Here is a 24,718-nt window from a genome sequence, read left to right as displayed (position 1 = left end):
TTTAAAATTATTTTTCCTACAACTTTTAAGATGATGAGGACTACCCAAAAGACATATCTCATGTAAAGTAAAAAAGTTCCGAAATTTTGTTTACAAAATAAATTTTACAAATTTGATTATTACACGCTTAAAGAATGCATCTATGAAATGAAAGTAGAGGCAACTTTAGATATCAATCGATAAATTGAAAGATGAAGGTTGATATCCAAACAAAAAACTCACACAAATAAACCAATACATGAAAATGATATAGGCCTATTCGAAAAAGTATATACTAATACAAATAGAAATTCTTTAACGGAACCTGTCATTGATCAGTATCATAAAAATATAGGTTTCAATGACTTAGACATAATTATATGGTTTGGAAGAAGATAAATCTATAATTTTATATTATTTGTTAGAAAACTAAAAATTGCTAATATGATTAATTTTAGTAACAATCTACATGATTAACAAAACTTAATCTCACTCATACTAACAGAGTACTCGATTTTGCACAAATTCTTACCCTTATTTTTAAAATAGTTAATTCAAAAAATCACAACATTCCACACAAAGACGATATAATATTGATTTGATGATTTGTGGTAGAAGAATTAACTAGTGAATTAATAAAGATGTTGAACGTTCGAATTTCATAACCAACATAACTAACAATAATTTTCGGCAAAAACATAGTTAAAGGTGTTTTGTTTTCCACATAAATGTCAAATGCATACAATAATCACACTTGTGTATACTTGTTAACCAACCTCATTCGAAGCAAAGGAGATGTGTAAGATAAACAAGACAAGCAAGTCCTTTAACCAACAACTTAGTGTGTAAGCGATGTTAAACAATGTTTATAAGCTTTATCAATGTATCCAAATTTGTTACCTTGTACGACACGCCATTAGCGTATCCATTGTGTTTTCTTTTAACATATGAAAAATGAGTTTTCTATCTTCACGCTTTTGTCCTCATAAATGCTCCATTCTTCTATGTAGACTTACACACTATTCTCTTGAAAACTCAGATAATGGATAACTGTTTTTCCACATGTTTTGTAGTGAATCTCTTCAAGAGAAACCAATCGCGATCGCGCCCGGTTGACACCATATTCAAGCTTCCAACTGTTTCAACTAATTGGCCACAAGGTATTCATCATTTTAACTCCTCTTGTTAAATTATGTTTAAAAAATGGACTTATAATTATAGTTAGTGTTGGATTTCAATATACAGGTAGTGGTTTTGCAAGTGGAATCATTGATCTTGGTGGGATACAAGTATCTCAAGTATCAACATTTAACAAAATTTGGGCTACCTATGATGGTGGACCAGATAATCAAGGTGCAACTGTTTTTGAACCAACAGGAATACCTCAAGGATTCTCTATGTTAGGTAGCTACTCCCAACCTAACAACAAGCCTCTTTTCGGATATGTTCTTGTTGCAAAGGATGTCTCTGCGACTTCGACTTCGACTACAACCAATAGTACTTTAAGGAAACCAATTGATTATACACTTGTATTCAACACTTCATCTCTTAAGGTTACTCAAGATAGCACATGTTATATTTGGCTACCAATAGCGCCTGATGGATACAAAGCTTTAGGCCATGTTGTCACCACTACACAAGATAAACCTCCCCTTGACAAAATCAAGTGTGTTAGATCAGATTTAACTGACCAATGCGAGTCTTCTTCGTGGATTTGGGGATCAAACGACGTCAATTTCTACGACGTTAGACCAATCGATAGAGGAACTCAAGCGCCTGGTGTAAGCGTTGGGACTTTCGTTGCACAGAATGGTGATGAAACTAGCCCTCCATCAATTTCTTGTTTGAAGAATCTCAATTCCATTTCAAAAATCATGCCGAATCTGCTACAAATTAACTCAATTCTCCAAGTTTACTCTCCATTGATGTACATACATCCTGATGAAGAATACTTACCTTCGTCGGTAAATTGGTTTTTCTCCAATGGAGCATTACTATACAAGAAAGACGAAGAATCAAATCCCGTTCCAATAGCGCAAAACGGAATTAACCTTCCTCAGGATCCTAACAATGATGGTACCTATTGGCTCGACCTACCGGCCGATGATGGAAACAAAGATAGAGTCAAAAAAGGAAATTTACAAAGTGCAGAATCTTATGTACATGTGAAACCAATGCTTGGAGGAACCTTCACTGATATTGCCATGTGGATTTTTTACCCTTTCAATGGACCTGGAAGAGCAAAAGTAAAGTTTATAGATATTAAATTAGGGAAAATAGGTGAACATGTTGGTGATTGGGAGCATGTGACATTAAGGGTAAGTAACTTGGATGGCAAGTTATGGAAAATTTACTTCTCACAACACAGTAAAGGTGAATGGGTTGATTCATCTCAGCTTGAGTTTCAAACTGATAACAATAAGAGACCAGTTTTTTACTCTTCATTGCATGGTCATGCTTCATATCCACATGAAGGACTAGTTCTACAAGGGAAAAGTGGAATAGGGATTAGAAATGATAGTGCTAAGAGTAGCATGATTATGGATTTGGGAAAATTTGTATTGGTTTCTGCTGAGTATTTGGAGCCTTTTGTTGTAGAGCCATCTTGGTTGAAATATTTTAGGGAATGGGGTCCAAAAATTGATTATGACTTAGATGAGGAGTTGAGGAAGGTGGAGAAGATATTGCCATGGAAGCTTAAAGATGTTTTTGAAAATATTATTAGGAGTTTGCCAAAAGAAGTGTTGGGAGAAGAAGGACCAACAGGTCCAAAGGTGAAGAGTAATTGGAGTGGTGATGAAGTTTGAATATACTATACTCTTAGTTATAGACATATACAATGCTTCTTATATATTTCAAAATGGATTTAGATTTATGTTATTAGTGAAATAAAGTGATACATATGAAGATAAATTATAAGTATCTCTATTAACCAATTCATATTTTGTTATTTTTCTATTCCATCACTATATTATTAACTTTAGGCCTTTAAGTTTCGAAAATTTTAAATGAAATTATGACTTCTGAAATACGGAATAATTTAAAAAATTATTATTATTTTGATCAACATTTTAATATTTTTAGAGTTTAGTTCAAAACTTATTCGTTATTCGTTCATGAAATGTCATGCTATTTTTTATAATATTTTATTTATTTTTAATTAAGAAAATATATTCGAACTAAAGCAAAGAAATAAAAGAGGAAGAAATATAGGTAAACCCAATTTATTGTGAACAAGTAAACGAACAAGGGCTCTAGACAGTTTATCCCAAGATAAAGGCAAAGGAGAATTGAGAGCCAAAAAGGCTAACAAATCCGCACATTGATTTCACTTCCTGAAAATGTGAGTAATGTGAAACTTCAAATCTCTAATCTTGAGTAACCAGTTTAGCCATTTGATCCTAATGTCCCAAGGAACAACTTTTGGATCTTTAAAGGCCAATAAAACAAAAGAAGAATAAGTCTCCATCTAAACATGGTTCCACCCAAAGTGAGTTGCAATGTCTATAACTTTAATCACACCAAGCAGCTATGCATGAAGAGAAGAAGTGCAGTTCAAATTTTCAGCAAAATCATAAATGAAATCTTCGATAGAGTTTCTGAACAGACCACCACAAGAAGCCAAAGAAGTGGAGTACGAATATGTTTCATTTTAACCAACCTATAGAAGGAGACCTCCAAATAATTTCAGTAATTTTAGGGGCCTTAGGTGGATGCATTTTGACATTGAAAGCCTTGATGATAGTGAATTCATGAATAGAATAATTCATCATTTTTTAGTAAGATTTCCTATAAAAGCGATCTCGCTAAGAACATGATCAAAAGCCTTCTTCCAATGCCAAACAAAATTGCAGAACCTGACTTGATTTCGGGTCAGTCAGATGTTATTTAGGATGTGAACAGTTGAAGCTTGAAGGAGGACTTTGTATTGAGGGCTCCAATTTCTATCACAAATCTCCAACATGCTTAAGATGTTTGACGCCATAGGGAGCTTTATCATACTGAAGGACCATTGCCAGAGATGCAAAGAAAAAGGACCAAAGAAGAAAAGGTGGCTAGAAGATTCTCGCTGCAAGTTACACAAGTTGTATATAAAAGGAAAAGAGCAACCTCTCAAGATTAGTTTATCATATGTTGGCAACCGATTATGGAAAAGTCTCTAGACCATGAAAACCTTGGAAGGAGGAATATCAATATTCCAATGGTGCTTAGTCCAAGAGTGAGAGGGACTGGTGACTGACTTGTAGTTGAAGGCATCTTTTAAGGTTAGATCACCGAAGGTAGTGTTAATCCAAATTTTACTATCAGCAATGTTGTCCATTGGATAGTAACTCGAGAAGCAAGCAAAGACAAATTTGGCACTTTATTGATCACATGATTAGGGAAGTTCCAGGATCCAAGATGCAAGAATTCTGAGACAAGGGTGTGAAGATTGATATCATTTTGATCTTGAATGAGATTCATAAGAGGAGGGAAACACTGGGAGTCAAGTCAAAAGTCAGTGTTGTAGCCATTACCTAAGACAACCCTTGTGCTAGAAGTAACACAAGCCAACTTACTTTTTATGTTACTCCAAATTGATGAAGCAATATGATGCTTAATTGGAGTTCCATCTCTAAACACTTTTGCTTTTAAAAAGATAACCCAGTTCTCATAAGAGTTCAAGAGATCCCATCATAATTTCATATTGAAAGCTTCATTAAGAATTGAAATAGACCTCAGGCCTATCCTACCCTGCTCTAGAGGCTTACACATTTTATCCCAAGCCACAATGACTAGTTTAGTCTTACTAATATCACCAAACCAAGTAAAGTTCTTTATGTTTTTCTTCAGCTCTTTTATCAGAGACTTAGGCCAAGAATAAATGGTAAAGCTATGAACAAGCATAAAGGTAATGTAGGATTTAACAAGTTGAACTCTACCTGCAAAACTCATAAGATATCCCTTCCAATTGGTTAACTTTGTTCATGATAGGCCTTTGATATATCGCCTTAGGTTTATCCTTTAAAATAGGGACACCCAGATAAGAAAAAGGAAGGTGGCCAATTTTGAACCTCAACCTATTAGCGATGTGGTGTAACCTAGAATTAGTGACAACTCCGGCAAAAATGAAAGATTTATGAGGATTCATCACTTGACCTGAAGATCTTGCATATCTGGAGAATAAGGTGATGAGAGAGACTATAGAATCTTTGTTTCCTCTACAGAAAATCATGACATCATCAACAAACAAGCAATAAGAAGGATTTGCAAGGCTATTTAGTCTAGGAATAAGCTTGATCTTATTTTGAGTGACAGGATTGGTTAAGCTTTTGCTAAGAACTTCTTCAGCAATGCAAAAGAGAATAGGTGAGAGGGGATGTCCCTGCCTCGCCCCTCTACCACAATCAAAGAATACATGAATCTTTCCATTGAATGGGAAAGAAATCTTGGAAGAGTTAAGCATAGTCCAGATCCTAGTGAAAGTATCATTGAATCCAAATTTCTTGAGAACATGCATCAAGAACAACCCATTAATTGAATCAAAAACTTTTTTGATGTCTACCTTCATAACCAAATTACCCACCTAAGATTTCTTGTGCATTAAGTTAACCGCCTCAGAGGTTAGCGCAATACAATCCTTAATGCATCTTTCTTGAACAAACTCCTTTTGCTTCTTAGAGATGATTATTGGCATTATAGTAGACAATCTATCTACAATAACTTTAGATATTGTTTTGAATTTAAAGTTAGCCAAAGCAACGAGTCTAAACCTATCAATACTTAGGAAGGAGATTTAAAATATTAGAGTTATAATTAGGCAAAATCCAAGAAGAAACAAGACATCCTCATGAATAATATCCCAATAATGTTGAAAGAAGAAGACTCCAAAACCATCATACAAGAGCACCATCATTGTTAAGATTAAAGACACCTTTGATTTCGAATGGCAGTTGGAACTTTGACTAACATTTGATTTGTGTCTTGACTTATGAGGTTGGGAATGCTATCATTGATAAAGTCATTATCGATATCACAATTAACAAGATTGGAGAATAGTTTTTTGAAGTGATCTACCACATGAATACTTAGAGAATCTTGTCAGAAATAAGATTCCCATCAATATTGAGAGCAGAGATGCATTTGGTAGAATTCTTATTCATGGCAATCCTATGAAATTAATAATTTAATTTTAAATAAATCAATATTTTAAAATAATTTTTTGTTTAAAAGTATTGGTATCCAATTAAAACTCATGAGTAATTGTCCCTATAAAATTGTGTGTAAACTTTTCTGCTTATAAAACTCATTTTCATAACTAACTGTAAGAACAATCCTATGTTTTTTTTCAAAATATAATGTATAATTTATAATTTAAAAGTCAAACATTTATAACTTTTAAAATAAGTAAATAGAAAAACTATAATATTATATTATTCTCCTTAGTTTTTAAATGTTGACATTAAACATCCCAAAAATAAAAATGAAGCAAGACTTTCATAAAAATCTAAAACTTGATTAATTAAAAAATTTCACAGAATATATTTATAGAGTGTGAAATAGGGCTGTGAAACAATATGAGTATTTGAATCATATAAATAAACTGAATTGTATTGAATAAAAATAAAAACTTGAATAATTTAAATGACTAATAAATCGAACTACATGTTATAAAATATCTCAGATGATTAAACTTAAATTAAAAAAATATATATTTAAAATATTTAAATAAATTTTTTACAAAAATATAATTTACAAATTTTTAAATAAATCATTATTTTCATAAAAAAAAAATCATAAAAGTTTTGAATTTTTTTTAAAAATATTTTTTTCTGAAAATAAATATATTTTCTATAAAAAAATAATTTATTGTAAAGTAAAAAAAATATTTTTTGGGAATAAAAAATGTATATTTTCATGAAAATATTTTATTTAAAATAAAAAAATATTTTTTTCTCCTATAAATAATCAATTTTTTTTTTAAGTTTTTATTTTTTTATTGAAATAAAAAAGTTGAAAACATTGAATTAAATCATTAATATGATTTGGTTTAACTAGGGGCGTGTCAAAATAATGATTAATGAATTCTACTGAATTAAAAATAACTTCAATAATTTAAATGGTTAATAAATTAAACCACATATTACAAACAATTCAACTAATCAAAGTTAAATTCGCCAGTCGGTAATGATGAAAATTTGGGAAGGGGAAATTCTAAAGCAAAATCATATCTTTCTTTTATATAAGGAGAAAAATGAAGCTTAAGAATTTTTTCAATGATTTTTGGTTTCAAAGTAGAAGTTGCACCATAAATAATTTGACTAAGTTGATATGGATTATACACAACTTTAAAATAATTTTTAAAATCTTGAATTTCCTTTATGTGTGTACCTTGATTTTTCTTCTTTTTATTTACATACATGAAAAAACATTAGTTAGATGTTGAATTAGAGTCAAAGTGTCCACATCAACAAGTTTGTAGTAGGCAAACCACCAATCTTCAAATTTCTTGGTCCAGTGAAAAGAAGTTTTGAATTCAAAAGGGTTCAAATTAACAACTTTTTGAGCATGAAAGTTTAAACACTCCTTATAATTTGCCTAAATTGGCATCTTAATAGCTCGACAAATTTCGTCCTCTTTGGTGAAAAGGGATTTTGGTAGGATATGGTCGAAGCCAAGTTGTCGAGATACCATATTTGGTTGGTATTCGACAAGCCTAAAGCCAGCTTTCGTAATTGAAATTATGATCGACGAGACAATGGGTTTGAAGAATTGCATCCAAATTCAAGAGCTTCAATTTGGCTTCCAGGTGAAGAGGTTGGAAATGTTATTCTAAACCAATATAGTCCATAGCTTCGACTAGTAAATGGTGCCATAGTAGAGACAAATTCACTGTAGTTCTTAGGCATGAAGAAATAATTTTCAAACACTTTTTTGTGGAAGACCTACAATCATTTGGGGTCAGTGAGTCGAGCTTTATACCTTCGACTTTTGTGTTCCATATTAGACAAAACACCGGTGTTTAAAAAGGGTTCGAAAGTGGAATTAAGCCAAAGCTATAAAATCCAGATAAGGCCAGAGAGCAAGAAGTTCTCCTCAGGGCTTGTTTGTGCTTTGAGATCACGAGAAAAAAATTCCTAAATAATCATAAAGGCAATCTAAGATGAGCTTACTAAGACAAATATCATTTTTCTCATGAAGCTGGGTGGCAAGAGGTATAAATTTATTGGCTACTTGGAGGGAGTTGGAACAAAAAATGAAATGGGATAGCTAGAGGATAAGGACATAAATTTTCTCAAAGTCGGAGACTTCCTCAGTGGTGTCATGATGGTCTTTGATGTAGTTGTTGAAGCTAGGCGATACGTGGTATTGACATCGTTCTTTCTAGTCATTTTCCTTTATTATTTTACCGTATTTTGTTTGAATTTCCTTTCAATTATCATATTTTATGCTTTTTTGTGCTTTCTTGCTAATTCCAGTGTCTGATGAGCATCCAAGACAAAGAGGGATCAAAGACATGCAAAACGGGGGAAACGGTAAAAAGGAATTTTATCCCATACAAAAACCAGGGAGCTCTAAGGCCACCCGTAGATGCTGCTACAGGCCGTAGAAACAAGAAGCCCTAGATGTCCCATTTAAAGAGTCCTGATAGTAATGTCAGAGGCCTACTATAGCTACTCGTAGAACCTGCTACAGGCCGTAACAGAGAGGCGAGAGAAAGTTTGTAAATTTGTTTTGTTTCCTTAATTGGATTGATTCTCTCTTAATTGTGACTCTTAGAAAATATTTGATTTGTCACTAATCTAAATAATCCACATTAAACCAAATATACTATGAAATTTCACTATTTTTCTATAAAACTCATAGTCTGTTATCAGTTTATCCCCCAATTTTTGTCACACTTTTCATTCCTAATTTTTTTACGTATTTTGTTCTATTTTCCTTTGTAACTCAAGTCTCCAAGGGAGAAATTTTTGGAACAAGGTTTATTCATAATTTAGGTATTTGTTATCTATTATATCTTTATTGTTCATCTCTTGTGATTAGTTGATATGGGTTTGATAATGAATACATTTGTGATTGTATTTGCCCTCACCATGAGTGACTAGTTCTATAAGGACTAGGGGTTATGAGGATTATTTCATGACCTATCGTATCATCCATTACTATCGATTGTGAGAATTTTAATTAAACTTACTTTACAATCTGAGTTCATGTATTCCAACTTTGTTACGAAAGTAAGTAGTTCTCGGGTATCGACTGTAGTCTGAAAGGATATGTGTCGATACCAGAGCACAGATTTTTAAACAACCTAATCCTGGGCAACAAAGTGCACAGAGGAATTTAAGAAAACATATAATTATGAAAAATTAATGACTCGTCGAAGAATAATTCGGACGATGCGAAAGCCGACGGATTATCCGTCGACAATAGAGGCAATGCGCTAGCGAAAGTAGGTAGTGGCCAATTTTATCTATTCTTTATAATTTATGAAAAGTTCTCGTAATAGATGTAACAAGGGTTGTGTGATTTTGTTAGGAATATGAACTGTAACCCTGGGTCCTGTTTTCCCCAATTTAAGATTTAAGTGATTTTTCCGTTAAGTTGTTTCTACGTAATTGCTTTTTCTGTTAAGTTGTTCACTAAAATACCTATATTCGATTTCTATAGATATACACCGATAGGAAAATAATTCAGTACTTACATCATTGGTCTTTGTGGTTCGATATCTATTTTATTACTTCGTGACAGTCGTGCACTTACGACTTCATCAAGTTTTTATCTTTGTTATCCGAGACCAATTGCGTTTAATATTGAATTTTTTTTAACCATTTTATAAACTAGAGCTTACTTTTCTTTTTATTTTATTGTGTTTGTTAGTTGTGGTTCTTGCCACTCTTGTATGCGTAGAACTCGTTTTGTTGATAGCTTAGTTGAGTCCGTAGACTAAATCGAGCGTTTCTTACTCAAGAGACGCCAAAATCATAGATTAGAAGCCATGGCCGATATGGTTGATACTAAGCCCCTTAAGGATTATGATACTCCCACCAAAGAGAAACCACATTGTAGTATTGTGCACCCTTCGATCGCGACTAATAATTTTAAACTAAAATTTTCCTTGATCGGTATGGTGCAACAAAACCAATTTACCGTTAAAGCAAATGGCGTTGACTAAAATGCCACCCGCCTTTGTCTATTTCCCTATTCTTTAAGAGATTGTGTGTCGGCTTGGCTCAAATCCTTGCTCGTCAATTCTATTACTTCATGGGCCCAACTGAAAGTGGCTTTCTTGCACGATATTTCCGCCAAGTAAAACGGTCCAAGTTAGGAATGAGAACTATATAAAGATTTGTTAAGACTATTCCCTTTCCATGGACTTGAGAAGTGGATGATTATCTACGCCTTTTAAAATTGTCTCCTTTACTCCATGAGGATGACCTTAGATGCGACTTCTGGTGGGACCCTAATGAATAGTCCTCAAGATGTAGCCTATAATTTGATAGAAGAGATGGCCAAAAACCACCACTCATGGGGAAGCGTGTGACAAGTTACCGCAAAGTATAACCCTAAGATCGATGGTATCTATGAGGTTAATGTGTTTGATCATATGAACAATGAGGTGGATTCTCTTTACCAAAAGATAGATAGCCTAAACATCACACCTTTCATACCTACTATTCCAGCCTCTATTACTTCTATTTCCCCCGCACTCTCTATTGTGAGATATGCAGAGTTAATGGACATACCAATAGAGATTGTCAAATGATCCTCACAGGAGGATCCACTCAAGAAAATGCTAACTTCGTGAACAATAACTAAAGGAACAAACCGTATTCCAACACCTATAATTCGGGGCGGCGTGACCCCCCTATAAGCCATGGGACCTTCGGGTTTCCAAAAAGCTACACAACCCGAGCCTAAGAAGTCTAACCTTGAACTTTTTATGGAAAATTTTGTTTTGACAAAAACCCGTCAAACGATGAGTTTGGAAATCAAAACCTCCTCACTAATAAGGTGCTTAGGAAATTGAACACTAAGATTGATAATATTGTCACTCATACCAAAATGTTGGACACTCAAATCTCCGAAGTGGCACAACAACAAGTCGCTTATTTCGTCCCTCTCGTATCATTTTTGAGACAGCTCGAACAAAATCCTAAGGGACATTTAAATTTTGTGACAACCTGTAATGGGTAGTTTTAGTAAGAGAGATAGAGGTTGAAGTGAGTGTGCCAACACCCCCCGAAAAAGAGGTCCTTGGAGAGGTTGAGAAGGAGGCACCTTATGTTGCTTCTCCTTGCTACAAACCTATTGTTTATTTCCCACAAAGGCTTGTGAAATCCAAAGTGGAGGCCCAATTCAAAAAGTTCGTGGAACTCCTCAATAAGATCGACCTCAATGTGCCTTTCACCGAGGTATTAACTCAAATGTCCTCCTATGCCAAGTTCCTAAAATAGATTCTTTCTAATAAAAGAAAGCTATAGGCCCATGAAATCCTGGCCATAACCCTTGATAGTAGTGTCGTGATCCAAAACATGGTAATTCCTAAGCTCAAAGATCCGAGAAGTTTCTCTATCTCTTTTTATATAGGTACCATAGACTTTGAGAGAGCTCTTTGTGATTTAGAAGCTAGTGTTAGCTTAATTCCTTTGTCCGTGTGTAAGAAGTTGGATATGGGAGACATGAAGCCTACCAATGTGTCTTTACAACTTGCCGATAAATCGGTTAAGTATCCTATAGGTGTGTTAGAGGATGTCCTGGTGAGAGTTAGAGAGTACTATGTTCCAGTTGACTTTGTGATAATGAACATCGATGAGGAATGTCAAATGTCGATAATTTTAGAAATATGTTTCTTAACTACAACGGGACCATCATTGATGCCAAGAGAGGGAAGTTTACCTTTGAGGAGGGAGAAGATAAAATTGAATTCATTTGAGCAAAACTGTCAAAAAAACCCTTCTTTAAGTGATTCTTATTGTTTAATTGACTTGTTAAGTGGTTGTGTTTAAGAGAACGCACTGGAATATCCTCCTACCACTAAGTTGGAAGAGAGTTTACTTGATTGTACTAAGATTGAAAAAGTTGATACCAAAGTCGAGGACTATGAAGAAGCTTTTAGGGAAAATTCTATCCCCTCTAACCAAAGCCTCGATGCGTCTATTAAGAAAGGTAATGAGTCCAAGAATCATAAGGCCCATCTAGGGCCAAATAAGAGTGAGTCCGAGGATAAGAAGAGAGTGAAAGAGATAGTTTGTGAAAAACCCGACCAAAATTATGAACCTCCACATCGGAGGAATTGAAAAGAAGATGGTTGTTAGGCATATATGTCTAGAGTGAATTGGGTCTCGTCAATAGCTAAGGGACATGTTAAGGATTAAAATATAAATGAGGCACCCTCTTGAATTGAGGGTGTAGGTGGTCGAGCTAAACGACCTTAAACAAAGCGCTTCATGGGAGGCAACCCACATTTTTCTCACTAATTTGTTTTTTTTTTTCGATTTCTTTTTTTTTTCCAGTTAATAAAAAGATCGCAAGAACGAAGTCAGGTAGGTGAAAAATTATTGAAAAACATTGAGAAAAATTGTTTGTGGAATTATGCCCCGAAGAAACTCCCAAAACCCAAAAAAAAATATTATCCATAGAAAAAAATAGTGACCTACTACGGGCATCCGTAGCACTTGCTACGGGCCGTAGCAAGACCAACAAATCCCAACCATTCACCATAGGAAACAACACCCTGCTACGGACAGTCGTAGCACGTGCTACGAGCCGTAATAGGGCATGCGAGAGAAGAATCCAAAATTTTGAATCTTTTCAAATTTAAATCTATTTTTGGGACCCATACACCTCCGATTTAAATCTTATTTTTATGTGTTTAATAAATTTATCTCAATTAAAAATAATTTAATTTTAATCTTTCTCATGTTTTTAAATTTAAAAATAATAATATGATATTTTAATAGATTAATTATTATGCACTGTCAGTGTAAATTTTTTTACAGTGTCAGTTAATAGTTATCATCTGTATGCTTTACTTTATAAGTGGTTAAAATAAAAGACAAATTTTTTCCAACATCCAACGTCTAAAATTAATTGATTATGTAAAATTATTTTATGCATTTCAATTAATTCATATTTTAAATAACACAATATATAATTTTTTGAATATATAGAATGATCAATACCATAAAAGTTATGAAAAAAAAGCTAAAGTAGCAACAATTATTATTTTAAAAAAAAATGAATAATAGCTTGAAAGAGTAAGCATAAAAATCAAGGAGGTGGAGAGTTTTATTAAGTGGGACCACAAAAAATATCTCCTCTCAATAGGCCAATGATTTGTATTTAAGGATATAATTTCATTGTTTTTAATAGGCATGACCACATAACCCGTACCCGCGGGTACCATCCCGAACCCGCCCCGAAGTTGACGGGGAAAACCCGCTTTGATTGAGTTTGGATTCGGGTTTGGATTTTCCCCGATTTTAAAATATGGGGACGGATTGGATAATGGGGACACTAGTACCCACCCCGAACCCGTTCCTGAACCCGCCCCGTTTATTTCATTATGTACATTATTATTTATTTTTGATAATTTAGAATATTAAATATATGGTCAATGTTTTGATATTTTAATTTTAATTTATTATTTAAAGTATTTGAAATGTATGTATGGATTTTTTTAGAATGTTTTATTTTATTATTTGAAATGTAATTTTATTTTATAAAAATAAATATTTCTATTAAAAAAATTGATTTCACTAAATGAATGGTGACGGGGCGGGATACCCAAACCCAACCCAAACCCGTTTGGGACGGGTTTGGGTTTTGATTCTCTATCCCCGTTTGGGTTTGGGGCAGGGAACGGGGATGGTTTGGGAATTCGGGTTTGGGTTTGGGGAGGTAAAAACCGTCCCCGACCCGCCCCGTTGCCATGTCTAGTTTTTAAGATTCTGGTTGCTATGTTCAATTGTTCCAACCCAGATTTTTTTATATGAGCATGTTTACGATTCAATTAATCATTTACTTTCCTTTATCAATTATTTATGTGTTTTGTGATTATTTGCATTTTAATGGTTTACACCTTTTTATTAATATATTATTTTATTATTTGAAAAATAAAAATAGAGAAAATTAATTTAGATATTAAATCAGCTTAAAATCATAAGAAACATGTAAGGTAATATATTTTAAACATCAATAAATGGTATGCACCATAAAATATATTAAATATGCATACAGACAAATTATTAAAAGAATTCATTGCAAATATTTTAATTCTAAAAAATACATGGATAAACTTACCATTTTAATTTGATCTTACCTCATTATCATGTAAATATTTTCTGTCTCAATTTCTATTATATTTTTGTTCTTTCCCTTTTCTTTATTTATCGATTCTTTATTTCTTAAGAAACATAATCTTTTTTTTATAAATAAACTTTATGAACATAGTCAAATAGAGTAGTTGACTAGTTGTATTCCTGGCTGTTAACATTAGTTACCATTTTTAGACTCATATATTTATAGGGTACAGGTGAGTATTGAACCTTATCAAAACACCAACAACTTCAATATAGGTGTTAGAACTTTCAAAAGTGAGAACAAAAGAAAGTTGAATATTTTATAAAGTTGAGTTTTAGAGATCTCAAGTGTTTATATGAAAAGGAGGATATTAAAAATGGATGAAAATGTTGGAATTATTTATGTCTGTGTTGTGTTTTTCATGGCAATCAAAGCAATGGGGAATGTTCCTAGAGTTGCACCAATGGATCACTTTTCAGGTGGTACTTTACATTTCATTTAAATATGATATTTATCTTTTTGAAAAGAAATGAAAGTTTCTATTACTTGGGTATATAAAATCACTTGAATTTTTTTCTTCTTCTATGTAGTTGTTACTTTATCTTTTTCATTTTTTATTTTGCTTAATACTTCATTGGAAATTGCCGTGTTTGTTCTGTTTTTGTTCAGATATGGATAAGAACATTTTGTGAAAAAACTTTATGTACAGAAAATACAGTGGTACGTAAATTCTGCTCGTTTTAAAAGAAAATTAATCTAATGAATTATAAGAGGTACTGAGAACTCTTTAAACACTTCAAAATTCAAGTACTTTGAATATATATATATGGAATTGTAATTTTAATCCATCAATCAAACACACTCTTATGTTTGGATGAGCATTTCCAGCACTATTTTCCCATTCTAATGCATTTTTTATTGTGAGTTTGTGAAGTTAGAAAACGTACAACTATTTAATGATACAGCCAAATTTGATGTGTAAGTTGTGACTAGAGAGACATGTTCCGAGACACGTGCAAGATTTTCTAATATGCATTAACACATCATGAAGCACATGTTTTTGTTTGCAGAGAATAAAACGCAACAAGAATTCCAATCTCGCTCTCGCCCGATTGACTACACATTCAAGCTTCCAATTACAACAACTTCTTGGCCTGAAGGTATACATTATGTCATCGTCATTTTCTATCCTCTTGTGATGTACTTTCGTGAAATGCATAATCAGTTTTGAATTGCAACATGCAGGTAACGGTTTCGCCGGTGGAGTCCTCGATCTCGGCGGGCTACAAGTGTCTCTAGTATCAACATTCAACAAAATTTGGGGCGTCTACGATGGTGGTCAGGACGACCAAGGAGCCTCAGTGTATGATCCGAAAGATATACCAGAAGGGTTCTCTATGTTAGGTAGTTACTGCCAGCCTAACAACAAACCTCTTTTTGGATATGTTCTTGTCGCAAAGGATGTTTCTTCAAGTACCACCAATGGCGCTTTAAAGCCACCACTTGATTACGCTCTTCTTTTCGACACAACATTTCTCTCGTCTAATCAAGATTCTACTTTGTATATTTGGCTACCATTAACACCTGATGGTTATACAGCAATAGGCCATGTTGTCACCACAACACCAGAAAAACCTCCCCTCGACAAAGTCATGTGTGTCAGATCAGACCTCACTGAACAGTGTGATTTTTCTGCATGGATTTGGGGAGCCAATGATTATAACATTTTCGATGTTACACCAAGCATTAGAGGAACTCAAGGTCACGGCATTCGTGTTGGATCCTTCGTTGGCCATTATGGACTAGGTAATAGTTACACTCCATCTGTTTCATGTTTGAAGAACCTCAATTCCATTTCAAAAATCATGCCTAATGAGAAACAAATCGAGGCAATACTTCAAGTTTACTCTCCCTTTCTATACCTACATTCCGACGAAGAATACTTTCCTTCTTCGGTCAATTGGTTTTTCTCCAATGGAGCATTACTCTACAAGAAAGGTGATGAATCAAATCCTATTCCAATACAACAAAATGGCACTAACCTACCTCAGGATCTGGTCTATGATGATGCTTATTGGATAGACTTACCCGTTGATGATGAAAACAAAGATAGGGTCAAACAAGGTAATCTTGAGAGTGCAGAATCTTATGTACATGTGAAACCAGTGTTTGGAGGAACATTCAGTGATATTGCAATGTGGATTTTTTACCCTTTCAATGGACCTGGAAGAGCAAAAGTAGAGTTTATAAATATTAAACTAAGGAAAATAGGTGAACATGTTGGTGATTGGGAGCATGTAACATTAAGGGTAAGTAATTTAGATGGTCAACTATGGCAAGTGTATTTCTCACAACATCGTAGTGGTTCATGGATTGATTCATCTCTACTTGAGTTCCAAAATGATAATGGCAATTTTGATTTTCCAACAAAAAGACCTATTGTTTATGCTTCATTGCATGGCCATGCAGTATATCCACATGAAGGTCTTGTTCTACTAGGGAAAAATGGAATAGGTATGAGAGATGATACTAATAGAGGTGGTAATGTTATGGATATGAAAAAATTTGTGTTGGTTTCTGCAGATTATTTGGGGTATGTTAAAGAGCCATCATGGTTAAATTATTTTAGGGAATGGGGTCCAACAATTGACTATAAACTAGATGGTGAATTGAAATTTCTTAAGAAGTTTTTGCTAATTAGGAAGTTAAAAGATGCTTTTGAAAAAATGATTAGGGGTTTACCAAAAGAAATTCTTGGTGAGGAAGGACCAACTGGTCCAAAGGCAAAGAATAGTTGGAATGAGGATGAAGTTTGAAATTTCTATACTTTCTAATTGTATTGACTTTTGTAAAGTTTGAATAGTTATTTCAATTTCAGCATAGTTTTGAATGTAACTATAATATAAATAAATATGAGATGGACAAGTTTGTAAGATATATTTTTCTTAAATAACAACCGAAAACATATTTTTTTTATTACTAAAGGAGGATCCTAAAAAATAAAAAATTCAGAGAGAATCAAACCAAAAAAAAAAACAGCTCAACAAAAAAAAAAGTCAACCAACCACCCAACCCTTCAATTTATCATGAAAATTCAAAAACAACATACCTCCAGAGAAAACGAGTTGGAGGGAGGTAGACACGACCTCCACCTGCACAAAACAAAAAGAAGAGTAATTGATTGGCATACCCAACACACCCCTAAATGACAAGTCACGTGAGAAGATCATACTTCCAATTAGATTGAGAAACGATAAAATCTAAAACATGAATATGAGTTGACTTCCACGCCAAGCTAATAATTGAAATCATCCAGTGATCAACCTTCAAGCTTTCCTGGCAAAAAATAACTTTGTTACTCATTTTAATCCTTCATACCACTAAATGTCATATCGAAACTATGCATATTGGCGTTTGTTTCCCATGACCTAAACCTTGAAACAATTCAAACACCTATAAAATCAAACGAGGCAGTGCATAGGCCATCCCACCCACCTAAAAACTCAATACGAAATAACTGAAACGCAACCTCACATTAAACAAAGATATGATCACCTGACTCCACCAGTCCAACGCAAAACATGCATCGCGCACTTTCGTACTCAAACACAATATGGCGCCTCACAAGATTCTACCTAGTAGGAAACCTGTTCTTATGTAGCTGCCATGAAAATACTGAAACTTTAGAAGGCGCCCGACTCTTCAGGACCCTAGAAAGCCCCTACAACACCCTCTCAGACCTACCCTCACTACCACTAGCCAAAACCAAAAGATTATTATAAGCTTATCTAACTGAAAAGTCCATATTCATATCAGGTTTCCAATCCTAAGAACCTATTGTTTACCCCTAAATTTAGTAAACAAGCACTAGTCTCTTTGAAAAAGTTTACTTGAAGGAGCGACTAGAAAATCCTAGGACATAATGCTTAACCTCTCTATAAAAGATATGAGGTTATGTTATAATGATAAAAGGAATTCTAAATTTGCAGAAAGGTAAAATTTGAACTTGTAAAAAAGCAAAGCAATAAAGGGAATCTGACAGGATCAAATTCCTTGCCAAAAGTGAAGGTGAAAAGTAAATGACTTTCTGGGCAATAAAGATAAAGAACAAAAATTATAAGAAATTGCATCAAATATCTAAATGGTGGTTTGCAAAATCATACATTCTCTCAGTGACTCGTTTCTCTCTATTGCTTGGGTACTTTGAGTGTTTAAGTGTTTGTATAATGAAATTTCCACCCTGAATCCTAATCACTACGCCAAATAAGGGAAAAAAGGGCGCTTATTTTGGCCTATAACAGCGCTTTTAAGCGCCCTCTAAAGTGGCGCTGGCATAGGTAAAGACAGCGCTTTGTTTTCCTGGAGAAAGCGCTGTCTAAAGTGGCCCTTTAAGGGCCACATTATAGTGCGCTTTCAGAAAAAAGCGCCCTCTGGAGTGGTCCATAAAGGGACACCTTAGAAGGCGCTTTCTGGAAAAAGCGCCCTCTAAAGTTGTCAATGTAAAGTGTTTAGAGGACGCTTCCTACAGAAAGCGTCCTCTAAAGTGTTAGTTATTTTAAAAAAAATTGTTTGAAAAATAGTGGATATTTAATTGGTAACCTGTTCGCATGCTGCAAAAGTGTAAAATTCATATTGATTTCATCCTTTAATCCAATGTTATACACCATTAATCCATTGATATATACAACATGAATCCATTTATATACAACATTAATCCTCCATATATACAATATTAATATATGATTCTTTGATCAACAATATACAACAACATATTCATGATTTAGTAAAAGTACAACAACAATATACAACATATATACAACAACAGCATACAACAACAACATTCCATACATATATGTACAACAATATACAACCTAGCTATATGATTCTTTGATCAACAATGAATTGACACAATTCATCCTTCATTTCATCCAAATGAGCTCTTGAGTAAGATTTGTATTCCTCAAAGTACTACAATTAAGAGAATAAAACATATTCATGATTTAGTAACAAATTAGATGAAATATCCGATAATATTAAAATAAACCCTAAGTTATTATTCCATACCATTTTTGGGATGTCTATACGATTCAACGCAATGATATCTCTCATAAATCTCAATACAAAAAATCCGCAATCGACCGAATTGTTTTGCTGAGGACACTACACAGAAAAACAAACAATATATATATAGTTAATTTCTTACAAACACTATTATAAGCAAAAAAACAAACACTATTATAAGCAAAAATAAGATACTTAATATATACCTGAACTCTGATCCAGGTAATGTCCTTCCTATTACGGTAATTCTTTTTCGATCTAAATTTTAGTATTGCCCTAACAAAATAAAAACGTATATTGAGATCAATCTGACAGACATAATTAAATATACAAATACACACGAATATTTAGGGGAATTTCACTTACGTGTCAACCGTCTTCTTCATACTCGGATATTTACTTCAATCACCCGATAACAAATCGAGATAATACACCATTAGTCTCGAAAGATCCATAGCAACCAACACCCAGTGACCACTTTAAAATAAAACAAAAATTTAGATGCATGAAAATTTTCTACGTAAAAGATATACATAGATTAGAATGAAATTATTAGAAAGAAAATCTAACCCGTTGCCAGAATTAAACGGTAAAAAATACAAACTGGGTGTAGTATTATCACCGGCCGCCATGAATCTATCGACTAGTTCATTCTTTACGGATGTTGGATTTTTCGTTATAAACGTTGTGTTGATACGGGAAGCAGCAATAAAATTGAATCGGTTACACAATTCAGTTCCCCGCATCAATGTTACATACATATACCTTAAATAGAAACATAATAAACATTAGACTACTCATTGAAATGTGTAAATAAATTGTTCAACTAAGTAAATAATAGATTGATCGGAGTACCATATGTATGTATGAATGACAGCGATGCCCAATTCTTCGTGTTCAAAAAGTTGTTGCATGTCCTCCTTTGCAATTATTTCGGAATGAGCAAATCCGAAAACACCTTCATCAAAATCTACACTACGGATGGCGCCGTGCATAATATCGGACTCTTCCACCATTTTCTCAAGACGCATCATAATTTGAGATTTTGTCCCGGACGTCGTTGGAATATCGTTACCAGCTTTTTTCAACTTTCGATCGGGAACCTAAAAATTCATATAAATTAAATCATGACTTTTTGTGATGCAACAGAATCGTTGCGTATATAATTCAATGGGTATATATATTTGTACCTCTTTTTGAGATGCAACTGACTCGATGCGTCTTGAAATCCCTTTACCAGCTTTATGTGTGGGTCTTGTAGGAGTCTAACATTACCATGTAATAAGGATTGATTAAATATCATAATTGTAGCTGAATTGAAATGTGAATACTAAATATTCATAATCATTTAGAACATATATACCTCGGCATCTGGGAAAATTAGATCTGACGGCCATCCAACAAAGGATCCGACTGCTTCTCGCATCAACGTTGTCTCTGAAACAACGTCAGGTAATGGTAGAAGCGCGGTATCTAATACAAGGTCAACCGAAACTTTCATATATCCCACCGGAAGGGGATTATGGTGAAGTAATTCACCCGAAGTGTTGTGCACTTTTCCCTTGCCAACCATGCGATAAGTTGGTGACGATAGATACAGCTGACAAGGTGTAATGCCCTAAACCAATAATAAATGTTATTGTTAACGTGTATATGTGTCAAGTAAAAAAGTGCTATTTTAATTTCATAATAACATATATAATTACCTCGGGAAATTTCGGTTGACAATTGATACTAGCTCGGTCACTAGTATCTTTTGCCTCGGAACCGCACCTTTCCTCTCTATACCTTGCATTCTCCTTTTGCAGTTCGAGTACTTGTGCCCTTAACTCCGCCAAGGTGTTCATCACCTCTTTGTTGGTAGGATTTTTTGTTTTTGGTTTTTTATAAAATGACGACAGAGTCACACCAAAACCCTTACCCCTCACACGACCGGAATACTCAGGAACATTTAGTACTCGACTAAGTACGCTCCTGCAATCCTGGACCTCGGTTGAAGGTAAGGTTTGGGATAAAGTCTCCTGAAATATTATTAGAGGAGATTAAAAATGAATTATATGTCTAACAAAAATTTTGATATAATTAAAGAAATAATGTTTCATATACTTACACATTCGTCATAAACATTTTGAACCGCTTCAACGACAGCCCCATCCTTCCCAACCCGAGCAGCCTTCCACAATACGTGCTCCGGAAGAGATGTTGCGTCATTTTTCTCCTCGGTTAGCTACAAATTGAATCAGATTATAAGATCATCAATTATAACATATTTTGACAATGTATAAGCTCATAGCATTTGAATATACTCATAATTCTTTGTTGTAACCGTGCATATCCCGTACGCCCTTTTTTGTACGGATACGCGGGTTTTGATGCCCTTTTCCGATTTTTGTCGCTTACTTCCTGGATAAAAAAGTTTAAGGCATATTAGAACCAAGTAACTTAACAATTGTATAATACCATAATTAATAGACATTACATGGAATTTTTCGTTTCTTCGTTTGGCGACAAAGTTATCCCATTCTTCGGCTGAAATAATCTCCGCATACTTCATTGGCCGTTCTGCTTCAACAAAGTTTCCTTCCTCATCCTTGAGAAATTTGTTGGACAAAAAGGATCGAAATCCTCAGAGTCTTTTTCCGGTCAATTGAATACAATATTTTTGCCGGCTTTCATCGATGTGAAAGGATCTCTAAAAAACATACAAATGGAGTGTGTTATTATAAGTAATATTATAACAATATATGGTCAACAAATAGTCAACAAAAAAAACATATAATAATATATGGTAAGTACCTGTATCTCGGACCATATTTTTTCTTTGCCAACCTTCAATTCCGGACTTCTCCAATTATCACATGTAATCGGAATATGTTGTCGAACAAGGGAACTAATGTAACTTGCCAACATTGAACCGTTAGGCTCAATTAGTTGGTCTTCAGCACTCCAATGTACTTCGAATTTTTCACCCTTGTCTCTTGCACGAATGATTGACTTCATAACAGTCAATCCTCGTTTAATTTCTTTTTCAACATTGTTACGTGATCCACTCGCGTCATGGGTATCGTCTTGGTTAGCCATTATATCTGTAATATAGAAATGATTCAATAAGACCCAAGTAAGACAATGACCATATTCGTGAAGCTACACAAAAAACACATTCATATACCTTCCATTTCTCTCATGTTACAACAATCTAAACTCTCTCTTTTTTTCATCATTATTGAATACAAACTCACACACACCTACTGCATACAAAAGACCAATGCAAACTTATGGTGTTTGGAACATGAACAAACTTGCATCCATAATCATCAAACTTCCAAGCACAAGCTCAAACACACTCCAAATGACATCAGTTTTCAATCAGAAATAAAAAACCTTACAACAAGGTGCTCATCAACACCATATAGTGCTCGTTTTCCCTAAACAACATTAATCAACATAATGCACAAAATGTAAAACTCAGTTTAGAAAATGCCCTAATCAAACACCTGAAGAAAGTGAACGGTAACGATGGAGAAGAGAAATACCTTCAAGGTGACGGTAACGATGGAGAAGAAAGTGAACAGCGACGGTGGACGCAGATAACTCAGTGAACGTGAACGCAGCAGCAGAAACAGGCGACGGCGACGACGACGGTGAGGGAGGGAGAACGAACGGAGGACGGGAGTAATCGCAATAGAGAGTAATCGCAGTAGAGAGAAAACCCAGTTACGTAAACGAAATAGCATATAGAGAGGGAAAATAAAGAGACATGCAGTATATATGTTATAATTTTAATGTTTAATAAAGGGGACCTTAGAGGGCACTTGTGTAAAAAAAGCGCCCTCTAAAGGGGGCCTAAGAGGGCGCTTCTAAAAGCGCTCTCTAAGGCTTTCCAAAAGCGCTTTATAAACTGGAAATGTACATGGACTTAGAGAGCGCTTTTTTGAAAGCGCCCTCTAAGGGTACCCTTAGAGGGCGCTTTCATAAACGCGCCCTCTATTGGTGTCCCTCCATTTCCTCATTATTTTTTCGCTTCACTTTAGAGGGCGCTTTGTTACAAAAGCGCCCTCTAAAGTGCGTTGTCTATTCCTCCTTATTTTTCTCTTCACTTTAGAGTGCGCTTCTTTAAAAAAGCGCTCTCTAAGGCTTTCCAAAAGCGCCTTATAAACTGGAAATGTACATGGACTTAGAGAGCGCTTTTTTAAAAGCGCCCTCTAAGGGTACCCTTAGAGGGCGCTTTCATAAACGCGCCCTCTATTGGTGTCCCTCCATTTCCTCATTATTTTTTCGTTTCACTTTAGAGGGCGCTTTGTTGCAAAAGCGCCCTCTAAAGTGCGCTGTCTATTCCTCCTTATTTTTCTCTTCACTTTAGAGTGCGCTTCTTTAAGAAAGCGCCCTCTAAGGTGCGCTGTCTATTCCAGTTTTTGGCGTAGTGAATACTAGGACCGTTATTTATAGTAATACATGAATAAATGCATATAATGGATATAATCCTACTAATTGACATGTATTGATTTGCTTGCATTCAACCTCCTTCGACTAATACTGACATTTCGACATCCTTGGACCAAAGAATCCCCATTATTGAAATGCTAACATTTAACGCCAATTCTTTAAGTATGTGGCTGGGCCTTTTGTGTTGCATCCATGATGTCGAAATTTCATTGCCAACACCCGTTTGACCATGCCTAACCACATTCGTAATAAGGACAAACAAAGCCTCTAAAAGCTCCTCCTACCAAACTCGAAAAGGCCTCATTCACCTAAAACTTAAAACCCAATCTTGCTCCACCCAAGAACCCATAGAACCCACAACACGAGTCTTTTGTTCCAAGATAATGAACATCCTCTCAAAAGAGACACAGAAAGGAGAAGTTCCTGTCGCATCTGCGAAAAACAACCGGCGGGAAAAACAAAACAAACAGAGCCGCCACCGTGCGTTATTTATCCCAAAGGAGGGAAAGGAAACGCTCGAAGTAAACCTGGAAAGGAAATGGTCTTACGACCGGAGATTACAAGGATCGGGAGTCGGTTACGCAAGGGGAAGGTATTAGCACCCCCTCACGTCCGTCGTACTCGACGGGATCCACACTCAGAAGAATAGAATAAGGTTGCTGAATAACTTCTCAAAGAATGCACACACACTGAAATAAACAGGCGGAAGAGGACGGAAGAAGGTGACTCGACAGGATATCGCATCCTGGGCCTACGTAGTTTGTCAGACACAAACATCAGAGTCGACGTAGTTCGGGGAAATGAGAAACGGGCTCACTAGGATATCGCATCCTATGCCTACGTATCTCATCTGGAATGAGAATCAGAGCTACCGTAGTTCGGCTAACGCACGCCGAAACAAAACACACGCACAGACGCTGAGACATCAAAGCAAACAAGCAAATGGAAA

At 34.7% G+C, this 24,718-nt stretch overlaps 2 protein-coding genes and 1 long non-coding RNA gene across 3 annotated transcripts; 2 read left to right on the top strand and 1 right to left on the bottom strand.

Annotated features, from left to right (window-relative positions):
- The first annotated feature begins 950 nt into the window (after positions 1 to 950).
- Positions 951 to 2,919, top strand: LOC127134909 (hypothetical protein At1g04090). Its single transcript, XM_051061834.1, has 2 exons — positions 951 to 1,139; positions 1,225 to 2,919. Exons 1-2 carry the CDS (start codon positions 1,022 to 1,024, stop codon positions 2,784 to 2,786), a joined length of 1,680 nt encoding a protein of 559 aa, XP_050917791.1. The 5' UTR covers positions 951 to 1,021; the 3' UTR covers positions 2,787 to 2,919.
- An 8,576-nt stretch (positions 2,920 to 11,495) lies between these two features.
- LOC127105602 (hypothetical protein At1g04090) lies at positions 11,496 to 17,202 on the top strand. The gene is made up of 5 exons (XM_051042797.1): positions 11,496 to 11,700; positions 11,971 to 12,129; positions 12,477 to 12,506; positions 15,336 to 15,425; positions 15,511 to 17,202. Exons 1-5 carry the CDS (start codon positions 11,496 to 11,498, stop codon positions 17,079 to 17,081), a joined length of 2,055 nt encoding a protein of 684 aa, XP_050898754.1. The 3' UTR covers positions 17,082 to 17,202.
- A 1,903-nt stretch (positions 17,203 to 19,105) lies between these two features.
- On the bottom strand, positions 19,106 to 19,602 carry LOC127134898 (uncharacterized). Its single transcript, XR_007808394.1, has 3 exons — positions 19,533 to 19,602; positions 19,330 to 19,425; positions 19,106 to 19,233 (listed from the first exon to the last, which is right to left on the bottom strand). It is a non-coding gene; the product is annotated as an uncharacterized LOC127134898 (long non-coding RNA).
- Between the last annotated feature and the right edge of the window lie 5,116 nt (positions 19,603 to 24,718).

The sequence above is a fragment of the Lathyrus oleraceus genome, chromosome 1, assembly GCF_024323335.1.
Source record: "Lathyrus oleraceus cultivar Zhongwan6 chromosome 1, CAAS_Psat_ZW6_1.0, whole genome shotgun sequence".
Taxonomy (NCBI): Eukaryota; Viridiplantae; Streptophyta; class Magnoliopsida; order Fabales; family Fabaceae; genus Lathyrus; species Lathyrus oleraceus.
Note: the sequence above shows the minus strand (reverse complement) of the source record. Positions and strands in the feature narration are given on the sequence as shown.

Excerpts from the sequence above, each read along its gene's own strand:
- LOC127105602 (XM_051042797.1), top strand. The coding sequence starts at position 11,496 with ATGGTAATTCCTAAGCTCAAAGATCCGAGAAGTTTCTCTATCTCTTTT. Across the intron at positions 12,130-12,476 it reads CGATGCGTCTATTAAGAAAG|TTAATAAAAAGATCGCAAGA; the intron begins GTAATGAGTCCA and ends TTTTTTTTCCAG. Across the intron at positions 12,507-15,335 it reads GATCGCAAGAACGAAGTCAG|AGAATAAAACGCAACAAGAA; the intron begins GTAGGTGAAAAA and ends TTTTGTTTGCAG.
- LOC127134909 (XM_051061834.1), top strand. The coding sequence starts at position 1,022 with ATGGATAACTGTTTTTCCACATGTTTTGTAGTGAATCTCTTCAAGAGA. Across the intron at positions 1,140-1,224 it reads TTCAACTAATTGGCCACAAG|GTAGTGGTTTTGCAAGTGGA; the intron begins GTATTCATCATT and ends TTCAATATACAG.